At 40.5% G+C, this 25,261-nt stretch overlaps 2 protein-coding genes across 3 annotated transcripts in view; one reads left to right on the top strand and one right to left on the bottom strand.

Moving 5' to 3' along the window:
* Positions 1–1,713, top strand: part of ctbs (chitobiase, di-N-acetyl) — a 38,457-nt gene extending 36,744 nt beyond the window's left edge. For both annotated transcript variants that reach the window (XM_084163769.1, XM_084163770.1), the window contains one exon: positions 163–1,713. In XM_084163769.1, coding sequence (XP_084019895.1) covers positions 163–366 — 204 coding nt within the window. In that variant the 3' untranslated portion in view covers positions 367–1,713. The remainder of the gene's footprint in view (positions 1–162) is intronic.
* Positions 1,291–22,954, bottom strand: spata1 (spermatogenesis associated 1; the record flags this gene model as incomplete). Its single annotated transcript, XM_084163768.1, has 12 exons — positions 22,713–22,954; positions 22,396–22,502; positions 22,068–22,185; positions 21,743–21,796; positions 21,095–21,461; positions 20,755–20,878; positions 18,969–19,029; positions 16,887–16,995; positions 16,664–16,789; positions 2,637–2,815; positions 1,709–1,807; positions 1,291–1,431 (listed from the first exon to the last, which is right to left on the bottom strand). The coding sequence occupies exons 1-12, from the start codon at positions 22,770–22,772 to the stop codon at positions 1,291–1,293; spliced, it is 1,545 nt and encodes a 514-aa protein (XP_084019894.1). The 5' UTR covers positions 22,773–22,954.
* Positions 22,955–25,261: the final 2,307 nt, after the last annotated feature.

The following is a 25,261-nucleotide window of genomic DNA, read 5'->3' as shown; positions in this document are numbered from 1 at the left end:
GGCTATTTGACTGCAGTGCCGTTAGATTTAACTAACACAGTCACCTCACAACAAATCGCTTCCTCCAAATCCAATAAAACACTCTGGCTCAAGTTGAACTCTCGCCAAGGCTGCATTATCTTCCTCGTTAACCGAGTATGTGAACTGAAATATCATCCGCAGGACCAAAGGGGACAGATCCATCAGGTGTGGTACGACGACCCAGAAAGCATTTCCCTGAAGGTGGCCTATGTACGAGACCTGGGCCTGAAGGGCACGGGCATGTGGTGCGGCAACCTCCTGGACTACAGCAACAACCCTGTTGCCCAGGAACAGAGTCGAGACATGTGGAATGCCCTCATGGGTTGCCAAGACGCTCCGTGCTGAGAGACTGCCTTTCCCCCGGATCCCACAGCTATTTGTTGCTAAGTCAATAGATGCTTTTGTCTGAGGACAGAAGTGGGACGGAGGAACCATAAAGTGTCTTCCTCTTGAACTCAGGGATACGTACTTGCACTTCTATTTCATTTTTTAAATTTTTTTTATTGCAATTGTAAAAACATGAGCCACTTTAACAGGGGGGATATGTTTTGTACTAAGATTCATGCCATCACAGATTCACTCAAAATGGTTGATTGTCAAACACAGCGTTGTGCCACTGTCTGAATCTCACAAAACAAATTTGGCTTTGCAGAATAAATACTATAGGCCAGTAGACTTTTTAAAACACATAACCCCTACTAACAACACTTAACTGTTGTACTTGTATTTTCTTTTACTCTCACGAACACTGATTTTGCAGATAGCGGTTTTACTTGCAATGATCGGGATATGTGGTTGTTTTACCTACTTTAGATGAATGCAGTCACTTTCAATAAGAGCTGCTAAGATTAAAATGTGATGTAAATGTTTACGCTTCAGAAATAGTCCATCCTAAAACCGCTGTGACTTCTGAAGAAAATTCCATCATGAAACAGTTACGGAATTTCTTAAGCCCTTATTCATGGTGAATACTGTTGCTTTGATACTGTACAAATATTTGTTTTCATACTTAAGATTTTAAGATGGTAGTATCAACACAGGTAAATTATAAAATAAGATCCTCCTCGCTGCAACTGGGACACGACAGTTTACCAAACAACAAACACAATTGTTTGTATTAAACTGTGAAATCATGGCTTTCACATGATATGCATTGCAAATAGACATCACAATTTTAAATGTGACCTTTAAAAAATATATCATTTGGAATAAGCAAAAAGCAAACATTGTCTTTTGGAATAAGGCCACTGTGGTACTGGTAGATGTGGCTCAGTTAGGGATGCTTTGAGCCTGTGGTCTGTCCCATGCTCCTGCTCCAAAGCCCATGGATCCAGAGAGAGATGTCTGGGTCTTCTTCTGGGCCAGCTCAGCCTTCAAGGCTCTCAGCTCTGTGGCAGCCTGCTTCCTGAGCTAGAAGGAAATAAACAAGGAAGTACATCAATGAGAAAACATTGAGCACTGTCTGTCCAGCAAAGCTCTCCACCTCCTGCCCAAGCCCCATGTAAAAGTTGATAACAGACATTTCTGCCTTCTTCTCACAAGATCAAATATTTTTCAACTGAGGCCTTAAATAACATACTGTAGTTTTTCCCCATGAGATAAACAGGGATGGAAAAATAAAGGAGAATTGTATTTACATTTGTAGAGTTATGAGGGAGTCAAATTCCAATAAATATTATTTTAATACCTTGATCTCTGTGACAAGCTTCATCTTGGCATCATCCACCTTCCTCCTTAGGTTGTCAATCTCATGGCTCTCTGTCATTATCTGGATAATGAGCTCATTCTGAACATGGTGGAAAAAGTACCCTATTGTCATACTTGAGTAAAAGTAAAGATACCTTAATAGAAAATGACTCAAGTAAAATACTACTTGAGTAAAAGTCTAAAAGTATTTGATTTTAAATATACTTGAAGTATCAAAAGTAAAAGTATAAATAATTTCAAATTCCTTACAATAAGCAAACCAGATGGCAAAATGTTTTTGTTTTTTTTGCCCCTGGCTATCAAAGAAAACAACACTCCGACATAATTTACAAACAAAGCGTTTGTGTTTAGTGAGTCCGCCAGAGAGGCAGTAGAGATGACCAGGGATGTTCTCTTGATAAGTGTGTGAATTTAACAATTTCTGTCCTGCAAAGCATTCAAAATGTAACGAGTACTTGGGTGTCAAGCAAAATGATTCGAGTAAAAAGTACATGTAGTAAAGTAAAAGTTGTCCAAATTAGAAATAGTAAAGTACAGATACACACAAAAAACTACTTAAGTAGTACTTCAAAGTATTTTTACACCACTGTCTATAATAATGACATGGTCTGTATTGACCACAATATGAACTGATTCCCTCTAGTGGACATTGTGGCACAGTCAAACTGACATTGTTGCTATGGCCTTACTGAACCTTAAACAGTGAATCAACTTTGCGTCCCAATAATCTGCAGAAGTGTGCACTTGTTCACTTCCTTCTCAGATTTAAAAGTAAAAAACTCCACTTCCTTCTCAGATTTAAAAGTAAAAGAAATGTGGTGGAAACTATCTAGCCAATGCTTCAACCAATCCAATGCTTTTAAATGTTTGGGGAGGGGAGCACACTTCAGTTGAAGGACTATTGTTACTTTGGTGCTGGACATTCTTCCCTGCCATCTGGGCTTGCCTCCTCCATCCCTCGCCTTTAGCTGGTGTAGGATGTTATTGTAGAATATCTCCAGCTCTTGACGAAGACTTCTCAGTGTGACTTCTAAAGGTGCTGTGGCCTTCTTGGTATCAAAATAACTCCTCTTCCAACTGTTACGAGCTGGAAAACAACAACAAAAGCTCTCAGTGCAAAATCGACTGGCTCCAGTGTCAAGTCTGAACCCATTTATTTCCAGAAAGAGTTTTGAAAAACATAAGATAAAGGTTAAATTGAGGAAGGAAAACATGATTTATTTGTTTTATCTGTAACTTTTAAAGCCTGTAGCTATAATGCTTTATAACTTGTTATAAGCATGTATGAGCCTTTTGTTTTCTACACTAAACAAAAATATAAACGCAACATGCAACAATTTCAAAGATTTTACAGAGTTACAGTTCATATAAGGACATCAGTCAATTTAAATGTATTATGCCCTAATCTATGGATTTCACATGACTGGGAATAAAGATATGCATCTGTTGGTCACAGATACCTTGAAAAAAAAAAAGGCTCATGCAGCACGACATCTCCTTCGCATAGAGTTGATCAGGCAGTTGATTGTGGCCTGTGGAATGTTGTCCCAGTCCTGGATATTGACAGGAACTGGAACATGCTGTCGTACATGTCGATCCAGAACATCCCAAACATGCTCAATGGGTGACATGTCTGGGGAATATGCAGGCCATGGAAGAACTGGGACATTTTCAGCTTCCAGGAATTGTGTACAGATCCTTGCAACATGGGGCTGTGCATTATCATGCTGAAACAGGAGGTGATGGCAGCGGATTAATGGCACGACAATGGGCTTCAGGATCTCGTCACGGTATCTCTGTGCATTCAAATTGCCATCGATGAAATGCAATTGTGTTCGTTGTCCGTAGTTTATGCCTGCCCATAACATAATCCCACCACCACCATGGGGCACTCTGTTCACAACCTTGACATCAGCAAACCGCTCGCGCACATGGCGCCATGTCTGCCATCTGCCCGGTACAGTTGAAATCGGGATTCATCGTTGAAGAGCACACTTCTCCAGTGTACCAGTGGTCAGCGACGGTGAGCATTTGTCCACTGAAGTCGGTTTCGACGCCGAATTGCAGTCAGGTCAAGACCAGTGGAAGCTCCTCAGGGGAGGACCATCCTCAGTGAATTTCATTTTTTCTTTTTTCTTTTTTTAACATTAAAGGTATGTATTTCAGATAAAACGACACTAAATGTATTCACGTCACCAAATAATTGATTAAAACACTATTTTGCAATGACGTTCTACAGTAGCCTCAGCAGCACTATGTAGGGTAGAACCATGGTGTACCCGGAGGACAGCTAGCTTCTGTCTTGACTTCAATACAAAACCTAGGAGGCTCATGGTTCTCACTCCGTTCAAAAGACTTAAACCGTAATTATGACAACTTTCGAAGGACGTCCTCCAACCTATCAGAGCTCTTGCAGCATGAACTGACATGTTGTCCACCCAATCAAAGGATCAGAGAATGAATCTAGTACTGAAAGCATAAGTTACAGCTAGCTAGCACTGCAGTGCATAAAATGTGGTGAGTAGTTGACTCAAAGAGAGAGACAATAATTGAACTGTTTTAAACAAATTAATTTCTAGAGAGATTTCGTAGTATATATTTTTTCACTTTTACTTGCTTAACTAGCATCGAATGCAGCTAGCTAGTTTAGCCTACTCAAACACCCAGCTCCAACAGAGAGGGATGCTATGTTAGCTAGCTGGCTATCCAACACTGGAACTTTTCCAAGTCAAGGTAAGCTTTTGGTTTTATTCATTTATTGCCACCGGGGCCTGTGGGTGTAACTACTAAACTGCTTGCTGCTGACTGGACTGCATGATTGTAACGGGTTTACTAACACGTTAGCTCTAGTAGCTATGTTGACTATGACGTGACAACAATGTAGGGGCTGTGTATAGCGGTTAGCAGACATGATATGACGGTTTGGCTTGGAAATATTTTTTCGCCTGGTCACAGACAGCTGATGTGTTGTGCACTGAAGTCCACATGCGAAGGGAAAAGGTGAGAGGAGGAGAGTGCGTAGTAGATAGATGCGAGAAGGAACTATATATACAACGAGCTGTTTGTATGTGGCTGCTATGAAAGTGAACTGTGTTTGCGTCTGATCAGGGATGTATTCATTGCGCCGATTCTGTAGAAAAACATTTCTTAAACGGGGATAAACATACCTGAATTTGTCCAATAAAAACTAATTTGCAACTGTTGGACTAATGATTACACCCTAGATCAGCTAGATTCAGGCAAGAGTGTACAAGGCGGTATTGAATGTGTCACTGTCTGTCACCTTGATTACTCAATTCTCTCGACCTGCGCACCTACGTTGTAAACTTTAATTCATAGGCTAGGTTGTAGTAACCTCATGATGGGTACAGGGAAAATGTTAGTATCATGTAGTAGCCTAAACCTATATTGTTTATACATTGAGCTGGGTGAATGGAATATGAATGACAGTCATCAAATATGCTGTAATAGAAATAAGGCCATGTTCATATAAAAAAATAAAATCATCCTTCCTCATCTTGAACAGCACCGACTACCCTTGGTCAAGACCCTGGTGAAGACAACGAGCATGCAGATTAGCTTCCCTGAGACGGTTTCTGACAGTTTGTGCAGAAATTCTGCAATTGTGCAAACCCACAGTTTCATCAGCTGTTATTTTTTGTAGTTTATTTTCCCGGTTTTTGTGTGAGTGTCCGGTATCCCTGGTATACCATGCTGTCACAATGCATATGGTGTATGTATTTGTAGGCCAATTTAGAAAGTGCATAATTATTTGGAGGCTTTCGCAGCAAAAGCCCCATCTTAGATATTCTACATACTACTTATTGTGGGGCTTGCGCAGCAAGAGCCCCAGCTTAGATATTCAAAATACTTATTCTTATTGTGGGGCTTGCGCAGCAAGAGCCCCATCTTAGATATTCGACATACACTACCGGTCAAAAGTTTTAGAACACCTACTCATTCAAGAGTTTTTCTTTATTTTTACTATGTTCTACATTGTAGAATAATAGTGAAGACATCAAAACTATGAAATAACACATGGAATCATGTATTAACAAAAAAAGTGTTAAACAAATCAAAATATATTTTATATTTGAGATTCTTCAAATGGCCACCCTTTGCCTTGATGATAGTATTGCACACTCTTATATCATATTTATTATTGTGGGGCTTGCGCAGCAAGAGCCCCAGCTTAGATATCCAACATACACTGGGGAAAAAAAGTATTTAGTCAGCCACCAATTGTGCAAGTTCTCCCACTTAAAAAGATGAGAGAGGCCTGTAATTTTCATCATAGGTACACGTCAACTATGACAGACAAATTGAGGGAAAAGAATCCAGAAAATCACATTGTAGGATTTTTAATGAATTTATTTGCAAATTATGGTGGAAAATAAGTATTTGGTCACCTACAAACAAGCAAGATTTCTGGCTCTCACAGACCTGTAACTTCTTCTTTAAGAGGCTCCTCTGTCCTCCACTCGTTACCTGTATTAATGGCACCTGTTTGAACTTGTTATCAGTATAAAAGACACCTGTCCACAACCTCAAACAGTCACACTACAAACTCCACTATGGCCAAGACCAAAGAGCTGTCAAAGGACACCAGAAACAAAATTGTAGACCTGCACCAGGCTGGGAAGACTGAATCTGCAATAGGTAAGCAGCTTGGTTTGAAGAAATCAACTGTGGGAGCAATTATTAGGAAATGGAAGACATACAAGACCACTGATAATCTCCCTCGATCTGGGGCTCCACGCAAGATCTCACCCCGTGGGGTCAAAATGATCACAAGAACGGTGAGCAAAAATCCCAGAACCACACGGGGGGACCTAGTGAATGACCTGCAGAGAGCTGGGACCAAAGTAACAAAGCCTACCATCAGTAACACACTATGCCGCCAGGGACTCAAATCCTGCAGTGCCAGACGTGTCCCCCTGCTTAAGCCAGTACATGTCCAGGCCCGTCTGAAGTTTGCTAGAGTGCATTTGGATGATCCAGAAGAGGATTGGGAGAATGTCATATGGTCAGATGAAACCAAAATATAACTTTTTGGTAAAAACTAAACTCGTCGTGTTTGGAGGACAAAGAATGCTGAGTTGCATCCAAAGAACACCATACCTACTGTGAAGCATGGGGGTGGAAACATCATCATGTTTTTCTGCAAAGGGACCAGGACGACTGATCCGTGTAAAGGAAAGAATGAATGGGGCCATGTATTTTGAGATTTTGAGTGAAAACCTCCTTCCATCAGCATGGGCATTGAAGATGAAACGTGGCTGGGTCTTTCAGCATGACAATGATCCCAAACACACCGCCCGGGCAACGAAGGAGTGGCTTCGTAAGAAGCATTTCAAGGTCCTGGAGTGGCCTAGCCAGTCTCCAGATCTCAACCCCATAGAAAATCTTTGGAGGGAGTTGAAAGTCTGTGTTGCCCAGCGACAGCCCCAAAACATCACTGCTCTAGAGGAGATCTGCATGGAGGAATGGGCCAAAATACCAGCAACAGTGTGTGAAAACCTTGTGAAGACTTACAGAAAACGTTTGACCTGTGTCATTGCCAACAAAGGGTATATAACAAAGTATTGAGAAACTTTTGTTATTGACCAAACTACTTATTTTCCACCATAATTTGCAAATAAATTCATAAAAATTCCTACAATGTGATTTTCAGGAATTATTTTCCTCATTTTGTCTGTCATAGTTGACGTGTACCTATGATGAAAATTACAGGCCTCTCTCATCTTTTTAAGTGGGAGAACTTGCACAATTGGTGGCTGACTAAATACTTTTTTCCCCCACTGTACGTATTATTGTGGGGTTTGCGCAGCAAGAGCCCCAGCTTAGATATTCAACATACTTCTTATTACCGTTTTGACCACTAACCCAACAAGTTAGACAAAAATATTCGACATACTTCTTCTTATTATTGTGGGGCTTGCTCAGCAAGAGCCCCAGTTTAGATATTCAACTTACTAGTTTTTATTATTGTGGGGCATGCGCAGTAAGTATATATAAAATATATTTTGATTTGTTTAACACTTCTTTGGTTACTACATGATTCCATATGTGTTATTTCATGGTTTTGATGTCTTCACTATTATTCTACAATGTAGAAAATAGTAAAAATAAAGAAAAACAGTCGAATGAGTAGGTGTTCTAAAACTTTTGACCGGTAGTGTACTTCTTCTTCATATTATTAGTATTAGTATTGTGGGGATTGCGCAGCAAGAATCCCAGTTTATATATTCTACATACTTCTTATTGTGGGGCTTGTGCAGCAGGAGCCCCAGCTTGGATATTCGACATACTTCTTATTACCGTTTTGACCACTAACCCAACAAGTTGGACAACAATATTCGACATACTTCTTCTTCTTCTTCTTATTATTATTATTATTATTGTGGGGATTGTGCAGCAAGAGCCCCATCTTAGATATTCGACATACTTCTTCTTATTTTTATTACTATTGTGGGGCTTGCGCAGCAAGAGCCCCAGCATAGATATTCAACATATTTCTTATTGTGGGGCTTGCGCAACAAGAGCCCCAGCTTAGATATCCAACATACTTAATATTGTGGGGCTTGCGCAGCAAGAGCCCCAGCTTAGATATTCAACATAGCTCTTATTATTATTGTGGGTTTTGCGCAGCAAGAGCCCCAGCTTAGATATTCAACATAATTCTTATTAATATTGTGGTCTTGTGCAGCAAGAGCCTCAGTTTAGATATTCAACATAATACTTATTCTTGTTATTATTATTATTATTATTATTATTGTGGGGCTTGCGCAGCAAGAGCCCCAGCCTAGATATTCGATATACTTCTTATTACCGTTTTGACCACTAACCCAACAAGTTAGACAAAAATATTCAACATACTTCTTCTTATTGTTATTGTGGGGCTTGTGCAGCAAGAGCCCCAGCTTAGATATTCAACATGCTTCTTATTATTGTGGGGCTTGCGCAGCAGGAGCCCCAGCTTAGATATTCAACATACTTCTTCAGATTATTATTTTGGGCCTTACGCAGCAAGAGCCCCAGCTTAGATATTCAACATATTTCTTATTGTGGGACTTGCGTAGCAAGAGCACCAGCTAAGATATTCAACATACTTATTGTGGGGCTTGTGCAGCAAGAGCCCCAGTTTAGATATTCAACATGCTTCTTATTATTGTGGGGCTTGCGCAGCAGTAGCCCCAGTTTAGATATTCGACATACGTCTTAATACGAATGTGGAACTTGCACAGCAAGATCCCCAGCATAGAAATTCGACATACTTCTTATTACCATTTTGACCACTAACCCAACAAGTTAGACAAAGATATTCAACATACTTCTTATTATTTTTATTGTGGGGCTTGCGCAGCAAGAGCCCCAGCTTAGATATTCAACATATTTCTTATTGTGGGGCTTGCACAGGAAGATCCCCAGCTTAGATATTCAACATATTTGTTATTGTGGGACTTGCCTAACAAGAGCACCAGTTTAGATATATTCAACATACTTATTATTGTGGGGCTTGCGCAGGAACATCCGCTGCTTAGATATTCGACATACTTATTATTATTGTGGGGCCCCAGTTTAGATATTCAACATACTTTTTCAGATTATTATTGTGGGGCTTGCGCAGCAAGAGCACCAGCTAAGATATTCAACATACTTCTTGTGGGGCTTGTGCAGCAAGAGCCCCAGCTTAGATATTCAACATGCTTCTTATTATTGTGGGGCTGGCACAGCAAGAGCCCCAGCTTAGATATTCAACATACTACTTATTGTGGGGCTTGCAAAGCAAGATCCCCAGCTTAGATATTCGACATACGTCTTAATATGAATGTGGGACTTGCGCAGCAAGATCCCCAGCTTAGAAATTCGACATACTTCTTCTTATTATTATTGTGGGGATTGTGCAGCAAGAGCCCCAGTTTAGATATTCTACATACTTCTTATTACCATTTTGACCACTAACCCAACAAGTTAGACACAAATATTTGACATACTTATTATTATTATTTTGGGGCTTGCGCAGCAAGAGCCTCAGCTTAGATATTCAACATATTTCTTATTGTGGGACTTGCGTAGCAAGAGCACCAGCTAAGATATTCAACATACTTAGTGGGGCTTGTGCCGCAAGAGCCCCAGCTTAGATATTCAACATGCTTCTTATTATTGTGGGGCTTGCGCAGCAGGAGCCCCAGCTTAGAAATTCAACATACATCTTCTTCTTATTATTTTTGTGGGGATTGTGCAGCAAGAGCCCCAGTTTAGATATTTGACATACTCATTCTTATTATTGTTGGGCTTGCGCAGCAAGAGCCCCAGCTTAGATATTCGACATACTTCATCTTATTATTGTTGGGCTTGCACAGAAAGAGCCCCAGCTTAGATATTCAACATACTACTTATTGTGGGGCTTGCGAATCAAGATCCCCAGCTTAGATATTCTACATACTTCTTATTACCATTTTGACCACTAACCCAACAAGTTAGACAAAAATATTCGACATACTTCCTCTTATTATTATTGTGGGGCTTGCGCAGGAAGATCCCCAGTTTAGATATTCAACATAATTATTATTGTTGGGCTTGCGCAGGAAGATCCCCATCTTAGATTTTCGACATACTTCTTCTTATTATTGTGGGGCTTGTGAGCAAGTGCCCCAGCTTAGATATTCAACATACTTCTTATTATTATTGTGGGGTTTGCGCAGCAAGAGCCCCAGCTTAGATATTCGACATACTTATTATTGTGGGGCTTGTGCAGCAAGACCCCCAGCTTAGATATTCAACATACTACTTCTTATTCTTCTTCTTATTATTATTATTATTGTGGGGCTTGTACAGCAAGATCCCCAGCTTAGATATTCTACATACTTCTTATTACCATTTTGACCACTAACCCAACAAGTTAGACAAAAATATTCGACATACTTCTTATTATTATTGTGGGGTTTGCGCAGCAAGAGCCCCAGCTTAGATATTCAACATATTTCTTATTGTGGGGCTTGTACAGGAAGATCCCCAGCTTAGATATTCAACATATTTGATATTGTGGGACTTGCGTAGCAAGAGCACCAGTTTAGATATATTCAACATACTTATTATTGTGGGGCTTGCGCAGGAACATCCCCTGCTTAGATATTCGACATACTTATTATTATTGTGGGGCCCCAGTTTAGATATTCAACATACTTTTTCAGATTATTATTGTGGGGCTTGCGCAGCAAGAGCACCAGCTAAGATATTCAACATACTTCTTGTGGGGCTTGTGCAGCAAGAGCCCCTGCTTAGATATTCAACATGCTTCTTATTATTGTGGGGCTTGCGCAGCAGGAGCCCCATCTTAGATATTCGACATATGTCTTAATATGAATGTGGGACTTGCGCAGCAAGATCCCCAGCTTAGAAATTCGACATACTTCTTCTTATTATTATTGTGGGGATTGTGCAGCAAGAGCCCCAGTTCAGATATTCGACATACTCATTCTTATTATTGTTGGGCTTTCAAAGCAAGATCCCCAGCTTAGATATTCTACATACTTCTTATTACCATTTTGACCACTAACCCAACAAGTTAGACAAAAATATTTGACATACTTATTATTATTATTTTGGGGCTTGCGCAGCGAGAGCCTCAGCTTAGATATTCAACATATTTCTTATTGTGGGACTTGCGTAGCAAGAGCACCAGCTAAGATATTCAACATACTTAGTGGGGCTTGTGCCGCAAGAGCCCCAGCTTAGATATTCAACATGCTTCTTATTATTGTGGGGCTTGCGCAGCAGGAGCCCCAGCTTAGAAATTCAACATACATCTTCTTATTATTATTTTTGTGGGGATTGTGCAGAAAGAGCCCCAGTTTAGATATTTGACATACTCATTCTTATTATTGTTGGGCTTGCGCAGCAAGAGCCCCAGCTTAGATATTCGACATACTTCATCTTATTATTGTTGGGCTTGCACAGAAAGAGCCCCAGCTTAGATATTCAACATACTACTTATTGTGGGGCTTGCGAATCAAGATCCCCAGCTTAGATATTCTACATACTTCTTATTACCATTTTGACCACTAACCCAACAAGTTAGACAAAAATATTCGACATACTTCCTCTTATTATTATTGTGGGGCTTGCGCAGGAAGATCCCCAGTTTAGATATTCAACATAATTATTATTGTTGGGCTTGCGCAGGAAGATCCCCATCTTAGATTTTCGACATACTTCTTCTTATTATTGTGGGGCTTGTGAGCAAGTGCCCCAGCTTAGATATTCAACATACTTCTTATTATTATTGTGGGGTTTGCGCAGCAAGAGCCCCAGCTTAGATATTCAACATACTTATTATTGTGGGGCTTGTGCAGCAAGACCCCCAGCTTAGATATTCAACATACTACTTCTTATTCTTCTTCTTATTATTATTGTGGTGCTTGTACAGCAAGATCCCCAGCTTAGATATTCTACATACTTCTTATTACCATTTTGACCACTAACCCAACAAGTTAGACAAAAATATTCGACATACTTCTTATTATTATTGTGGGGTTTGCGCAGCAAGAGCCCCAGCTTAGATATTCAACATATTTCTTATTGTGGGGCTTGTACAGGAAGATCCCCAGCTTAGATATTCAACATATTTGATATTGTGGGACTTGCGTAGCAAGAGCACCAGTTTAGATATATTCAACATACTTATTATTGTGGGGCTTGCGCAGGAACATCCCCTGCTTAGATATTCGACATACTTATTATTATTGTGGGGCCCCAGTTTAGATATTCAACATACTTTTTCAGATTATTATTGTGGGGCTTGCGCAGCAAGAGCACCAGCTAAGATATTCAACATACTTCTTGTGGGGCTTGTGCAGCAAGAGCCCCTGCTTAGATATTCAACATGCTTCTTATTATTGTGGGGCTTGCGCAGCAGGAGCCCCATCTTAGATATTCGACATATGTCTTAATATGAATGTGGGACTTGCGCAGCAAGATCCCCAGTTTAGAATTTCAACATACTTCTTATTATTATTATTGTGGGGCTTGTGCAGCAAGAGCCCCAACTTAGATATTCAACATGCTTCTTATTATTGTGGGGCTGGCACAGCAAGAGCCCCAGCTTAGATATTCAACATACTACTTATTGTGGGGCTTGCAAAGCAAGATCCCCAGCTTAGATATTCGACATACGTCTTAATATGAATGTGGGACTTGCGCAGCAAGATCCCCAGCTTAGAAATTCGACATACTTCTTATTATTATTGTGGGGATTGTGCAGCAAGAGCCCCAGTTTAGATATTCGACATACTACTGACCACAAAAACACAACTTCTGACCACATCTAGTGACCACAACCACACAACTTCTGACCAGAACCACAAACCTTCTGACCACAACCACTCAACTTCTGACCACAACCACACAACTACTGACCACAACCACTGACCACAAAAACATAACTTCTGACCACATCTAATGACTACAACTACTGACAACAACCACACTACTACTGACCACAACCACACAACTTCTGACTGCAACCACACAACTGCTTACCATATCTAGTGACCACAACCACACAATTACATACCACAACCACACAACTTCTGACCATATCCACAGAACTTTCTTTTGACCAGAACCACACAACTTCTGACCATATCTAAGGACCACAAGTACTGACAACAACCACACAACTTCTGACCACACAACTTCTGACCAAACATCTAACTACTGACCATATCCACAGAACTTGACCACAACCACACAACTACTGACCACAACAATTGAACCACATAACTACTGACCACTACTACTGACCACAACTTCTGACCAAATCTACTGACTATTGATGGGAATTAAAAATGATTTCAAAATGGGAATAATATAATCAAAGTGCAATTTTTTAAACTTCTTTCATTACCACAAAAAAACTTTTAAAGAGCTTTTGCAAGCCCCACAACTTTACTTGTAAAGTTACCATCTAGTTATTATTATTATTATTATTCTGCACGCTACTCCTCCTACACCGTTTAAGCTAGAAACAACGTTCAAACTTCAAAACATGCGGAACGGTCTCGATCGAGTTGCTTGTATACAACTTTTTGATATCTGTTATACTTTTTACATTATACATTTTTCAGTCCGTTTTCTGTAAGTGAAATCATGCAACTTTTGACACGATTCAGCAAGTTTTTCCACTATGCAACAACTTAGACAAAAAGTTAAAGCGTTCCCATCTTCCTTTTCTTCTCTGCTACTCAAATCTGGCGTTTGGACATAAAATATTTGGATAAAAGGATACAGCAGTTTAAGTGAACCGCATCAACAACATTTTCTATAACATTTTTGCAAATTGCCGTTTTGAACACTACCCCAACAAGTTAGACAAAAAGTTAGAGGGTATGGGATATTCGTCTACTTCTCTGCTATTCATATCTGTTTGCGGAATCAAAATATTCACTACGGAACTTACGGCACAGCTGTTTTAGTAACTGCATTACCACGTGTTCTTCCAACTTTTCCCAAACAACTGCCGTACTTCTCTGCTTGTCAATTCCGCAATCAGATTCGAAATCGTGCGTACCAATCTGTAACTAGAGCCGTTTTAGTAACCCATCGTGTGCTCTCTTTCCAGCTGCAGTAAATCATGTCAGAAGCTAGCAGATTCACTACTTTCCAAACAACTGCCGTTTTGACCACTAACGCAACAAGTTATAGAACCATTTTAAAAGTAGGAAATCTACTACTTACATTTTACATTTACATTTTAGTCATTTAGCAGACGCTCTTATCCAGAGCGACTTACATGACTTCTCTGCTTGTCAAATCAGAAAGCGGATTAGAAATTGTGTGTACCAATCTCTAGGTAGAGCTGTTTTAGTAACCCATCGCCTGATATCTTCTAGCCACAGCTCTCTATGTCATCTTTGAGATTCCAAAACGGAACCGTTGTTAGGATACTCAGACACAGAGGGCCAAAATTATGAGGAGAGTGAAGAGACTGACTACAAGTACTGAACCACACAACTACTGACCACTACTGCTGACCAATACTGACTATCGATGGGAATTTGAAAGGATTTCATATCTGTTCGCGGAACCACAATATTCACTCTGGCTGTTTTAGTAACTGCACATTTTCTTCCACCTTTTTCCAAACAACTGCCGTTTTGACCACTAACCCAACAAGTTAGACACAAATATTCCAAGGTATGAAATCTTCCCCTACTTCTCTGCTTGTAAAATCCGAAAATGGATTAGGAATACCGTCTACCAATCTCTAGAGAGAGCTGTTTTAGGAACCCATCAACTGCTCTCTTTCTAGCTACAGTAAATCATGTCAGAAGCTAGCAGATTAATTTACCAACAACAGCTGCAAATTGCAGTAAAACTACATCACATTTTGAAGTTCACTTTCCTTGATTTGTCTAACAACACTATCATGAATCTAGCAAAGACATTTTGTGGGTCAGAGTGCAGTATTTAGTTAATATTAAAGCACAAACTTACCGTATGTTAGCATGTTTCTCACTTGCTTTAGCCAAAAGGCAGCAGTGTTGCCAAGGCTACTGTTGCCTAGCAACGTTTGGCTCGCTGGAATGTATGTCTTCATAGTTCTTTAAATTCCCATGATTTATCAATATGTTTCAGACAAAACAGATAGCGTTAATATTAACAATACTTTCCCGATCTGGACGACCTGGAATGATAAAGAGAATATTTCTAATGCTTTCTAGCTTTGTCCTCCTTTTCCAGGATCATGCTAAGTGCACTAAATAACTTAACAGGCTCGTTTGCCTGTCTCTAAAGAGAAGGCTGGGCTGTACCCCTCTGACTGGATAGAGTGGATTAGGAATAGCTTCTACCAATAAACACGTAGTTGTTTGTCTGAGTTTTGAGTTTTAAAAAGTTGCTAGTTGACGTCTACTAACAGGTCTCTGAGTCATCATTGAACAGCCTAAATGGTGTCGTTGCTATGAATACTCACAGACACAGAGGGCAGAAATTATGACGAGGGTGAAGAGTGACCACAATTACTGACCGCAACCACACAAATATTGACCACACAACAACTGACCCATACAACTACAGACCACAACCCCACAAATACTGACCACAACTACTGACCAAAACAACTGACCACAACCACACAACCACTGACCACAACTTCTGACCACAACCACATAACTGCTGACCACATCTAGTGACCACAACCACACTACTACTGACAACAACCATACAACTTCTGAGCACAACGACACAACTGCTTACCACATCTAGTGACCACAACTACTGACCACAAAAACACAACTTCTGACAACATCTAGTGACCACAACCACACAACTTCTGACCACAACCACACAACTACTGACCACAAAAACACAACTTCTGACCAAATCTAATGACCACAACTACTGACCACAACCACTCAACTTCTGACCACAACCACACAACTACTGACCACAACCACTGACCACAAAACACAACTTCTGACCACAACCACACAACTTCTCACCACACAACTACTGACCACTCATCTACTGACTACAACAACTGACCACAACCACACAACTTCTGACCACAACCACACAATTGGTGACCACATACAGTACCAGTCAAAAGTTTGGACACACCTACTCATTCAAGGGTTTCAATCTAGTTATTATTATTATTATTATTATTATTATTATTATTATTATAAAATATGCATCACAATGGCAAACCATGGCAATTATGCATCACAATAGTCATTTCTATGTTGTAGGGCAGGCCAGTAATTTATTTTGCTGTGCCCTGTCGCACAGCTTATTTTTATAGTTAAACAAGCTTGTTGGTATTTAATCTGGATCATAATGAGATGATAATACATTAGAAGGGGGTCATACGTGCGTTTGTCATATCCTGAAAAGGGGGTGCAAAATAACTAGTCCAGACATACACCACCTTGATTTCGACGGTGTCTGTTCTGTGCCAGCAAGTCTTTTCCTTTTCTCAGCAACTCTTGTCTTGTCTGTTCTAGTTGCTTTCTCTCGTCTTTTGCCATCTTAATTTTCTCTATCAGTTCATCTCCTGAGGGAGGGAGGAAACATACCATGTAATTTGCGCCTTACATTTCTACAACAACAATATGGATGACTGAGACAATATCACAGAAATGCCTGCTTACTACTTGTTAGGAAGACAGGGGCAGCCGTTTTACGAGTGCCCAGGGTTGGGGCGGGGAATGGAGAAGCGTACTCGGTAGGTGTAGGCATAGTCACTGGGTGTCCAGGGACCTACATGAAAATAAACAATTGGTCAAATGTGATTTTATTTTTGTTGTTGAAGCGAATCGATTTCTGTCTGCATGCCAAGAAAATAGTTTAAGTACTCCTCTGGACGTACAGTACCAGTCAAAAGTTTGGACAAACCAACTCATTCAACGTTTATTTTTTATTGTTAATATTTTCTACATTGTAGAATAATAGTGAAGACATCAAAACTATGAAATAACACACATGGAATCATGTAGTAACCAAAAAAGTACATTTTATATTTGAGATTCTTCAAATAGCCACCTTGATGACAGCTTTGCACACTCTTGGCATTCTCTCAACCAGCTTCAACTGGAATGCTTTTCCAACAGTCTTGAAGGAGTTTCCACATATGCTGAGCACTTGTTGGCTGCTTTTCCTTCACTCTGCTGTCCGACTCATCCCAAACCATCTCAATTGGGTTGAGGTCGGGGGATTGTGGAGGCCAGGTCATCTGATGCAGCACTCCATCACTCTCCTTCTTGGTAAAATAGCCCTTACACAGCCTGGAGGTGTGTTGGAGGTGTGTTGGGTCATTGTCCTGTTGAAAAACAAATGATAGTCTCACTAAGCCCAAACCAGAAGGGATGGCGTATCGCTGCAGAATGCTGTGGTAGCCATGCTGGTTGTGTGCCTTGAATTCTAAATAAATCACAGACAGCATCACCAGCAAAGCACCCCCACACCATAACATCTCCTTCTCAATGCTTTACGGTGGGAACTACACATGCGGAGATCATCCGTTCACCCACACCGCTTCTCACAAAGACACGGCGGTTGGAACCAAAAATCTCAAATCTGGACTCCAGACCAAAGGACAAATTTCCACCAGTCTAATGTCCATTGCTCGTGTTTCTTGGCCCAAGCAGGTCTCTTCTTCTTATTGGTGTCCTTTAGTAGTGGTTTCTTTGCAGCAATTCGACCATGAAGGCCTGATTCACACAGTCCCCTCTGAACAGTTGATGTTGAGATGAGTCTGTGACTTGAACTTTGTGAAGCATTTATTTGGGCTGCAATTTCTGAGGCTGGTAACGCTAATGAACTTAACCTCTGCAGCAGAGGTCACTCTGGGTCTTCCATTCCTGTGGCGGTCCTCATGAGAGCCAGTTTCATCATAGTGCTTGATGGTTTTTGCGACTGCACTTGAAGAAACTTTAAAAGTTATTGAAATGTCCCGTATTGACTGACCTTCATGTCTTAAAGTAATGATGGAATGTCGTTTCTCTTTGCTTATTTGAGCTGTTCTTGCCATAATATGGACTTGGTCTTTTACCAAATAGGGCTATCTTCTGTATACCACCCCTACCTTGTCACAACACAACTGATTGGCTCAAATGCATTAAGGAAATAAATTCCACAAATTAACTTTTAACAAGGCACACCTTTAATTGAAATGCATTCCAGGTGACTACGTCATGAAGCTGGTTGAGAGAATGCCAAGAGTGTGCAAAGCTGTCATCAAGGCAAAGGGTGGCTATTTGAAGAATCTCAAATATAAAATATGTTTTGATTTGTTTAATACTTTTTTGGTTACTACATCATTCCATATGTGTTATTTCATAGTTTTGATGTATTCACTATTATTCTACAATGTAAAAATTTTTAAAAATAAAGAAAAACTCTGGAATGAGTAGGTGTCCAAACTTTTGACTGGTAGTGTATTTCCCTGATTAAGACCCCCTTTTCAATTCAACCCACCTGCTGGCTGTGGAATTTTGAAGCAGTAACAAAGCCACACGTTTTTTACAAGGCGCTGGACATTTACAATAAAACTACTCTTGAGTTGTCTCAACAACCTCCCTTAGTGTGCAGTACTTGATGGAACTACACCTTCAAGAAAACACAATTGAATGGGCTTGCAGATTTTCAATAGGCTGGCTATGACAGAAAAATATGGTAATTGTAACATAATGCCATTTCAATAAGTATGTAAGCAGCACGCAAGCATCTCTTACCTCATTTTTTCGTTTAATCCTGATATACTTCTGTGTCTGTGCATCTTTATATTTCCTGAACCTCCAAAGAGAAAAATAAACAATATTGTGCTTATTTACACTACTAGTCAAAAGTTTGGACACACCTTCTCATTCAATGGTTTTTCTTTATTTTTACTATTTTTTACATTGTAGAATAATAGTGAAGACATCAAAACTATGAAATAACACATATGGAATCATGTAGTAACCAAATAAGTGTTAAACAAATCAAAATATATTTTATATTTGAGATTCTTCAAATAGCCACCCTTTGCCTTGATGACAGCTTTGCACACTCTTGGCATTCTCTCAACCAACTTCATGACGTAGTCACCTGGAATGCATTTCAATTAACAGGTGTGCCTTCTTAAAAAGTTAATTTGTGGATTTCTTTCCTCCTTAATGGTTCAGTTGTGTTGTGACAAGGTGGGCAGGGGGGGTACACAGAAGATAGCCCTATTTGGTAAAAGACCAAGTCCATATTATGGCACGAACAGCTCAAATAAGCAAAGAGAAACGACAGTCCATTACTTTAAGACATGAAGGACAGTCAATACGGAACATTTCAAGAACTTTGAACGTTTCTTCAAGTGCGGTCGCAAAAACCATCAAGTGCTATGATGAAACTGGCTCTCATGAGGACCGCCACAGGAATGGAAGACCCAGAGTTACTGCAGAGGTTAAGTTCATTAGAGTTACCAGCCTTAGAAATTGCAGCCCAAATAAATGCTTCACAGAGTTCAAGACACAGACACATCTCAACATCAACTGTTCAGAGGGGACTGTGTGAATCAGGCCTTCATGGTCGAATTGCTGCAAAGAAACCACTACTAAAGGACACAAATAATAAGAAGAGACCTGCTTGGGCCAAGAAACACGAGCAATGGACATTAGACCAGTGGAAATTTGTCCTTTGGTCTGGAGTCCAAATTGGAGATTTTTGGTTCCAACCGCCGTGTCTTTGTGAGACGTGGTGTGGGTGAACGGATGATCGCTGCATATGTAGTTCCCACCTTAAAGCATGGAGGAGGAGATGTTATGGTGTGGGGGTGCTTTGCTGGTGACACTGTCTGTGATTTATTTAGAATTCAAGGCACACTTAACCAGCATGGCTACCACAGCATTCTGTAGTGATACGCCATCCCATCTGGTTCGGGCTTAGTGGGACTATCATTTGTTTTCAACAGGACAATAATCCAAAACACCGCCAGGCTGTGTAAGGGCTATTTTACCAAGAAGGAGAGTGATGGAGTGCTGCATCAGATGACCTGCCTCCACAATCCCCCGACCTCAACCCAAATGAGATGGTTTGGGATGAGTCGGACGGCAGAGTGAAGGAAAAGCAGCCAACAAGTGCTCAGCATATGTGGGAACTCCATCAAGACTGTTGGAAAAGCATTCCAGTTGAAGCTGTTTGAGAGAATGCCAAGAGTGTGCAAAGCTGTCATCAAGGCAAAGGGTGGCTATTTGAAGAACCTCAAATATAAAATATATTTTGATTTGTTTAACACTTTTTTGGTTACTACATGATTCCATATGTGTTATTTTATAGTTTTGATGTCTTCACTATTATTCTACAATGTAGAAAATAGTAAAAATAAAGAAAAACCCTTGAATGAGAAGGTGTGTCCAAACTTTTGACTGGTACTGTATTTCAAATGACTATAATCTAGAAATTCAGTGCCTGTAACCAGGGTTTAAATTGCTCTGAAGTTGGTAGATCTCTTCCTCTCTGTTACGGCAAAAGGGTTCCTCTGTGTGTTACCTGTCTTGGGTGGGAGAAAACACAGAATCATGATCTTCCAGTGACATTGGAACCCCCGAATCTCTGGCTCGGTTTCTCTTGAAACGCTGTTTCTTCTTAGCTGGCGCCACCTTCACGACTGATTCTGCCCAAATGGATTGAAAGTAAATGGTTGTAACAACAAGTCTGTCTGTTACAACAAGTACAAGGTTGACTTGCTTTTAGAAACATCAGTTTAAGGGGTTAGTTCACCCCAAAATCTAAGTTTTTCAGACAATTTCATACAAGACCACTTTTCGGGTACGAAAACATCTACGAAAAAAACTTTAATTTTGTAATGAACTATCCCTTTAACTCTCACCTTTAGCCTCTATGACACGCTGGGGTGGCCCCTGGGCTTTCCTCAGGAGGTGGTCATCCTCAGCGCACCAAGGCTTCTGAGAGGAGAGAAGGTCCTCCTCGTTCTCCTCTGTGGAGCTATAGCTCTCCACTTCCTCCGCCTCCTCCTCATCGGGGCTGGGGGAGGGAGGGGGCTGTGGCTGGAGACCCTGGGGGATCTGAGGGAATTTAAAAGGTTCTTTTGTCCCTGTTGGCATTCCTCGCACTCTGGCAGTGTAGTAAGTCTGGGGGTCTGTGGAGTGGCTGTGGGTGTCAGGGGTGAGGGACTGTGAGCAGACACTGTTGACGCTCTCCACCATGGGCAACAGGTACAGCTCTGGCTGAGGGGCCTGGAGAGTAGGAGAGGATCATGACATAAGGATAGGGCATGCTACAAGCTTGTTATTTATAGATTTCTTTCTTTCACTTATATTAATACTATACTATCTACAGTGCCTTCAGAAAGTATTCATACCCCTTGACTTATTCTACATTTTGTCATTATGGGGTATTGTGTGTAAATTCAGGCTGTAACACAACAAAATGTGGAATAAGTCAAGCGGTACGAATACTTTCTGAAGGCACAATATAAAACAAATTGAAAAATTAAAGCTGAATGTACGGTACATACATATGGAGGGGCAAAATACTTCACTTTCAGATCTCTTTCTTGTTTGGCTTTGACCTGTTAAAAAAATACAAGTGCAGTGGTACAATGAATCACCTCGTGCCAGTTTGCCAAATGAAACACAAGCTATAAGCAATTGGAGGCCTCCTGTAGCTCAGTTGGTAGAGCATGGCGCTTGCAACGCCAGGGTTGTGGGTTAGATTCCCACGGGGGGCAAGTATGAAAAATGTATGCACTCACTAACTGTAAGTCGCTCTGGATAAGAGCGTCTGCTAAATGATTAAAATGTAATGTACATGTATCCCTGAACTAGGCCTGCTATACTCACCAATGCCAAGCTTTGGCCCACGCATTTTAGAAATGAAAACTTGTCAATATCTCTCTCAGCTCCGAGGAGAATGCCGAGCTCACTCCTGAGAGTTCTGAGAGATATATCAGGAGACACCCTGGCATGAAAACAACATAATTTACAGTGAAGAGGCACTATGTTCAAAAACATCTTCACATCAATACAATATAGGTGAAGACAACAACCATCAAAGTATCTTGTTGACTGTTTAATCTGCAGTTTTCTTTACATATTCTGTACATATTTTCTATTACAAATATTCCTACAAATTGTAGGCTATACTGGTCTCATTTAATAAATATCTCACCTGATGAATCCAGCAGATATGAAGCTCTCTATGGCTTCAACCGAAACTCTATTCAGTTTTAAGTTCCACTGTTCATTTGGTACAAACAGCACATGGAGCTCTACAAACTAATAGGAAAGCAATCGAAATTAATAAGTATTGGAGCTTAGTACACTTGGCCCTATCAGGCATTGGTTTACCAAAAAGCAAAGTTCACCAAGAAAGAGGTTATAAAAATAAATAGACATTTGCGGTGGACAGATGATAGTCTTCTGTCCTGAGGACATAAAATGTCAATTTTGTTCACTACATAATGGTGCAACGTATAGCCTACATACCTTGCTACTTGTTGGTCGTCTCTCTTCAGGATATCTAATAGACTTGCATGAGTACTCCATTTTCAACAAGCCTCACCTATTCTAAGAAATAATCTGTTTGACGAAGGTATCTCAAGTTTTTCGATGATAAATGCAGTTATTTTCACAGAATAAGAAGGAGGATAACGGCTGGTTTCTTTCTTCTCTTTCTTCTTGTGGATGTGTTGTGCTTTGCTTGTCCAGGGGACGGAGTGGAGTGGACTGCTAAGTAACAATCTCCTGTGTAATCAAACAGAGCCAATCGAAGCAATGTCTTTGAGGTCACAAACTGTGGTTGGTCCGCTGCTATAAGGTGGAGATTGTAATAGGGTCATTGTTGAATTGCGGTGGCATTTGTGAATAGCATTTTGGAGAGAAAAAAATATAATTTTTTTATCTTTTGAGAGTTTCATTCTAAAACACTGCAATGCTTTCAGAAAGTATTCACACCCCTTGACTTTTTCCAAATGTTGTGTTATAGCCTGAATTTAAAAAAGATTAAATATAAATTAATTTGTCACTGGCCTACACACAATATCCCATAATGTCAAATTGGAATGATGTTTTTTTTAAATTTTTACAAATTAATTGAAAATGAAAAGCTGAAATGTCTTGAGTCAATAAGTATTCAACCACTTTGTTATGGCAAGCCTAAATAAGTTCCGGAGTAGGAATTTGCTTAACAAGTCACATAAGTTGCATGGACTCATTCTGTGTGCAATAATTGTGTTTAGCAAGATTATAAGGTCGAGATTGTAATAGGGTCATTATATTTGAATGACTACCGCATCTTTGTACCCCACAAATACAGATAATTGTAAGGTCCCTGAGTCAAGCAGTGAATTTTAAAACACAGATTCAACCACAAAGACCAAGGAGGTTTTCCAATGCCTCGCAAAGAAGGGCACCTATTGGTAGATGGGTAAAAAAAAAGCAGACATTGAATATCCATTTGAAGTTATTAATTACACTTTGGATGGTGCATCAATTCACCCATTAACTACAATGATACAGGTGTCCTTACTAACTCAGTTGCTGGAGAGGAAGGTAACTGCTTAGGGATTTCACCATGAGGCCAATGGTGACTTTAAAACAGTTACAGAGTTTAATGGCTGTGATAGGAGAAAACTAAGGATGGATCAACAACATTGTAGTTACTCCACAATACTAACCTAATTGACAGAGTGAAAAGAAGGAAGCCTGTACAGAATAAAAACATTCCAAAACATGCATCCGGTTTGCAACAAGGCACTAAAGTAATACTGAAAGAAATGTGGCAAAGCAAATAACTTTTTGTCCTGAATACAAAGTGTTACAGTGAGGGAAAAAAGTATTTGATCCCCTGCTGATTTTGTACATTTGCCCACTGACAAAGAAATGATCAGTCTATGATTTTAATGGTAGGTTTATTTGAACAGTGAGAGACAGAATAACAACAAAAAAATCCAGAAAAACGCATGTCAAAAATGTTATAAATTGATTAGCATTTTAATGAGGGAAATAAGTATTTGACCCCTCTGCAAAACATGACTTAGTACTTGGTGGCAAAACCCTTGTTGACAATCACAGAGGTCAGACGTTTCTTGTAGTTGGCCACCAGGTTTGCACACATCTCAGGAGGGATTTTGTCCCACTCCTCTTTGCAGATCTTCTCCAAGTCATTAAGGTTTCGAGGCTGACGTTTGGCAACTCGAACCTTCAGCTCCCTCCACAAATTTTCTATGGGATTAAGGTCTGGAGACTGGCTAGGCCACTCCAGGACCTTAATGTGCTTCTTCTTGAGCCACTCCTTTGTTGCCTTGGCCGTGTGTTTTGGGTCATTGTCATGCTGGAATACCCATCCACAACCCATTTTCAATGCCCTGGCTGAGGGAAGGAGGTTCTCACCCAAGATTTGACGGTACATGGCCCCGTCCATCGTCCCTTTGATGCGGTGAAGTTGTCCTGTCCCCTTAGCAGAAAAACACCCTCAAAGCATAATGTTTCCACCTCCATGTTTGACGGTGGGGATGGTGTTCTTGGGGTCATAGGCAGCATTCCTCCTCCACCAAACACGGCGAGTGGAGTTGATGCCAAAGAGCTCCATTTTGGTCTCAAATGACCACAACACTTTCACCCAGTTCTCCTCTGAATCATTCAGATTTTCATTGGCAAACTTCAGACGGGGATGTATATGTGCTTTCTTGAGCAGGGGGACCTTGCGGGCGCTGCAGGATTTCAGTCCTTCAGGGCGTAGTGTGTTACCAATTGTTTTCTTGGTGACTATGGTCCCAGCTGCCTTGAGATCATTGACAAGATCCTCCCGTGTAGTTCTGGGCTGATTCCTCACCGTTCTCTTGATCATTGCAACTCCACGAGGTGAGATCTTGCATGGAGCCCCAGGCCGAGGGAGATTGACAGTACTTTTGTGTTTCTTCCATTTGCGAATAATCACACCAACTGTTGTCATCTTCTCACCAAGCTGCTTGGCGATGGTCTTGTAGCCCATTCCAGCATTGTGTAGGTCTACAATCTTGTCCCTGACATCCTTG

This window comes from Coregonus lavaretus (genome assembly GCF_964263955.1).
Source record: "Coregonus lavaretus genome assembly, chromosome: 6".
NCBI classification, from domain to species: domain Eukaryota; kingdom Metazoa; phylum Chordata; class Actinopteri; order Salmoniformes; family Salmonidae; genus Coregonus; species Coregonus lavaretus.
This window is presented reverse-complemented; position numbering and strand designations above follow the sequence as displayed.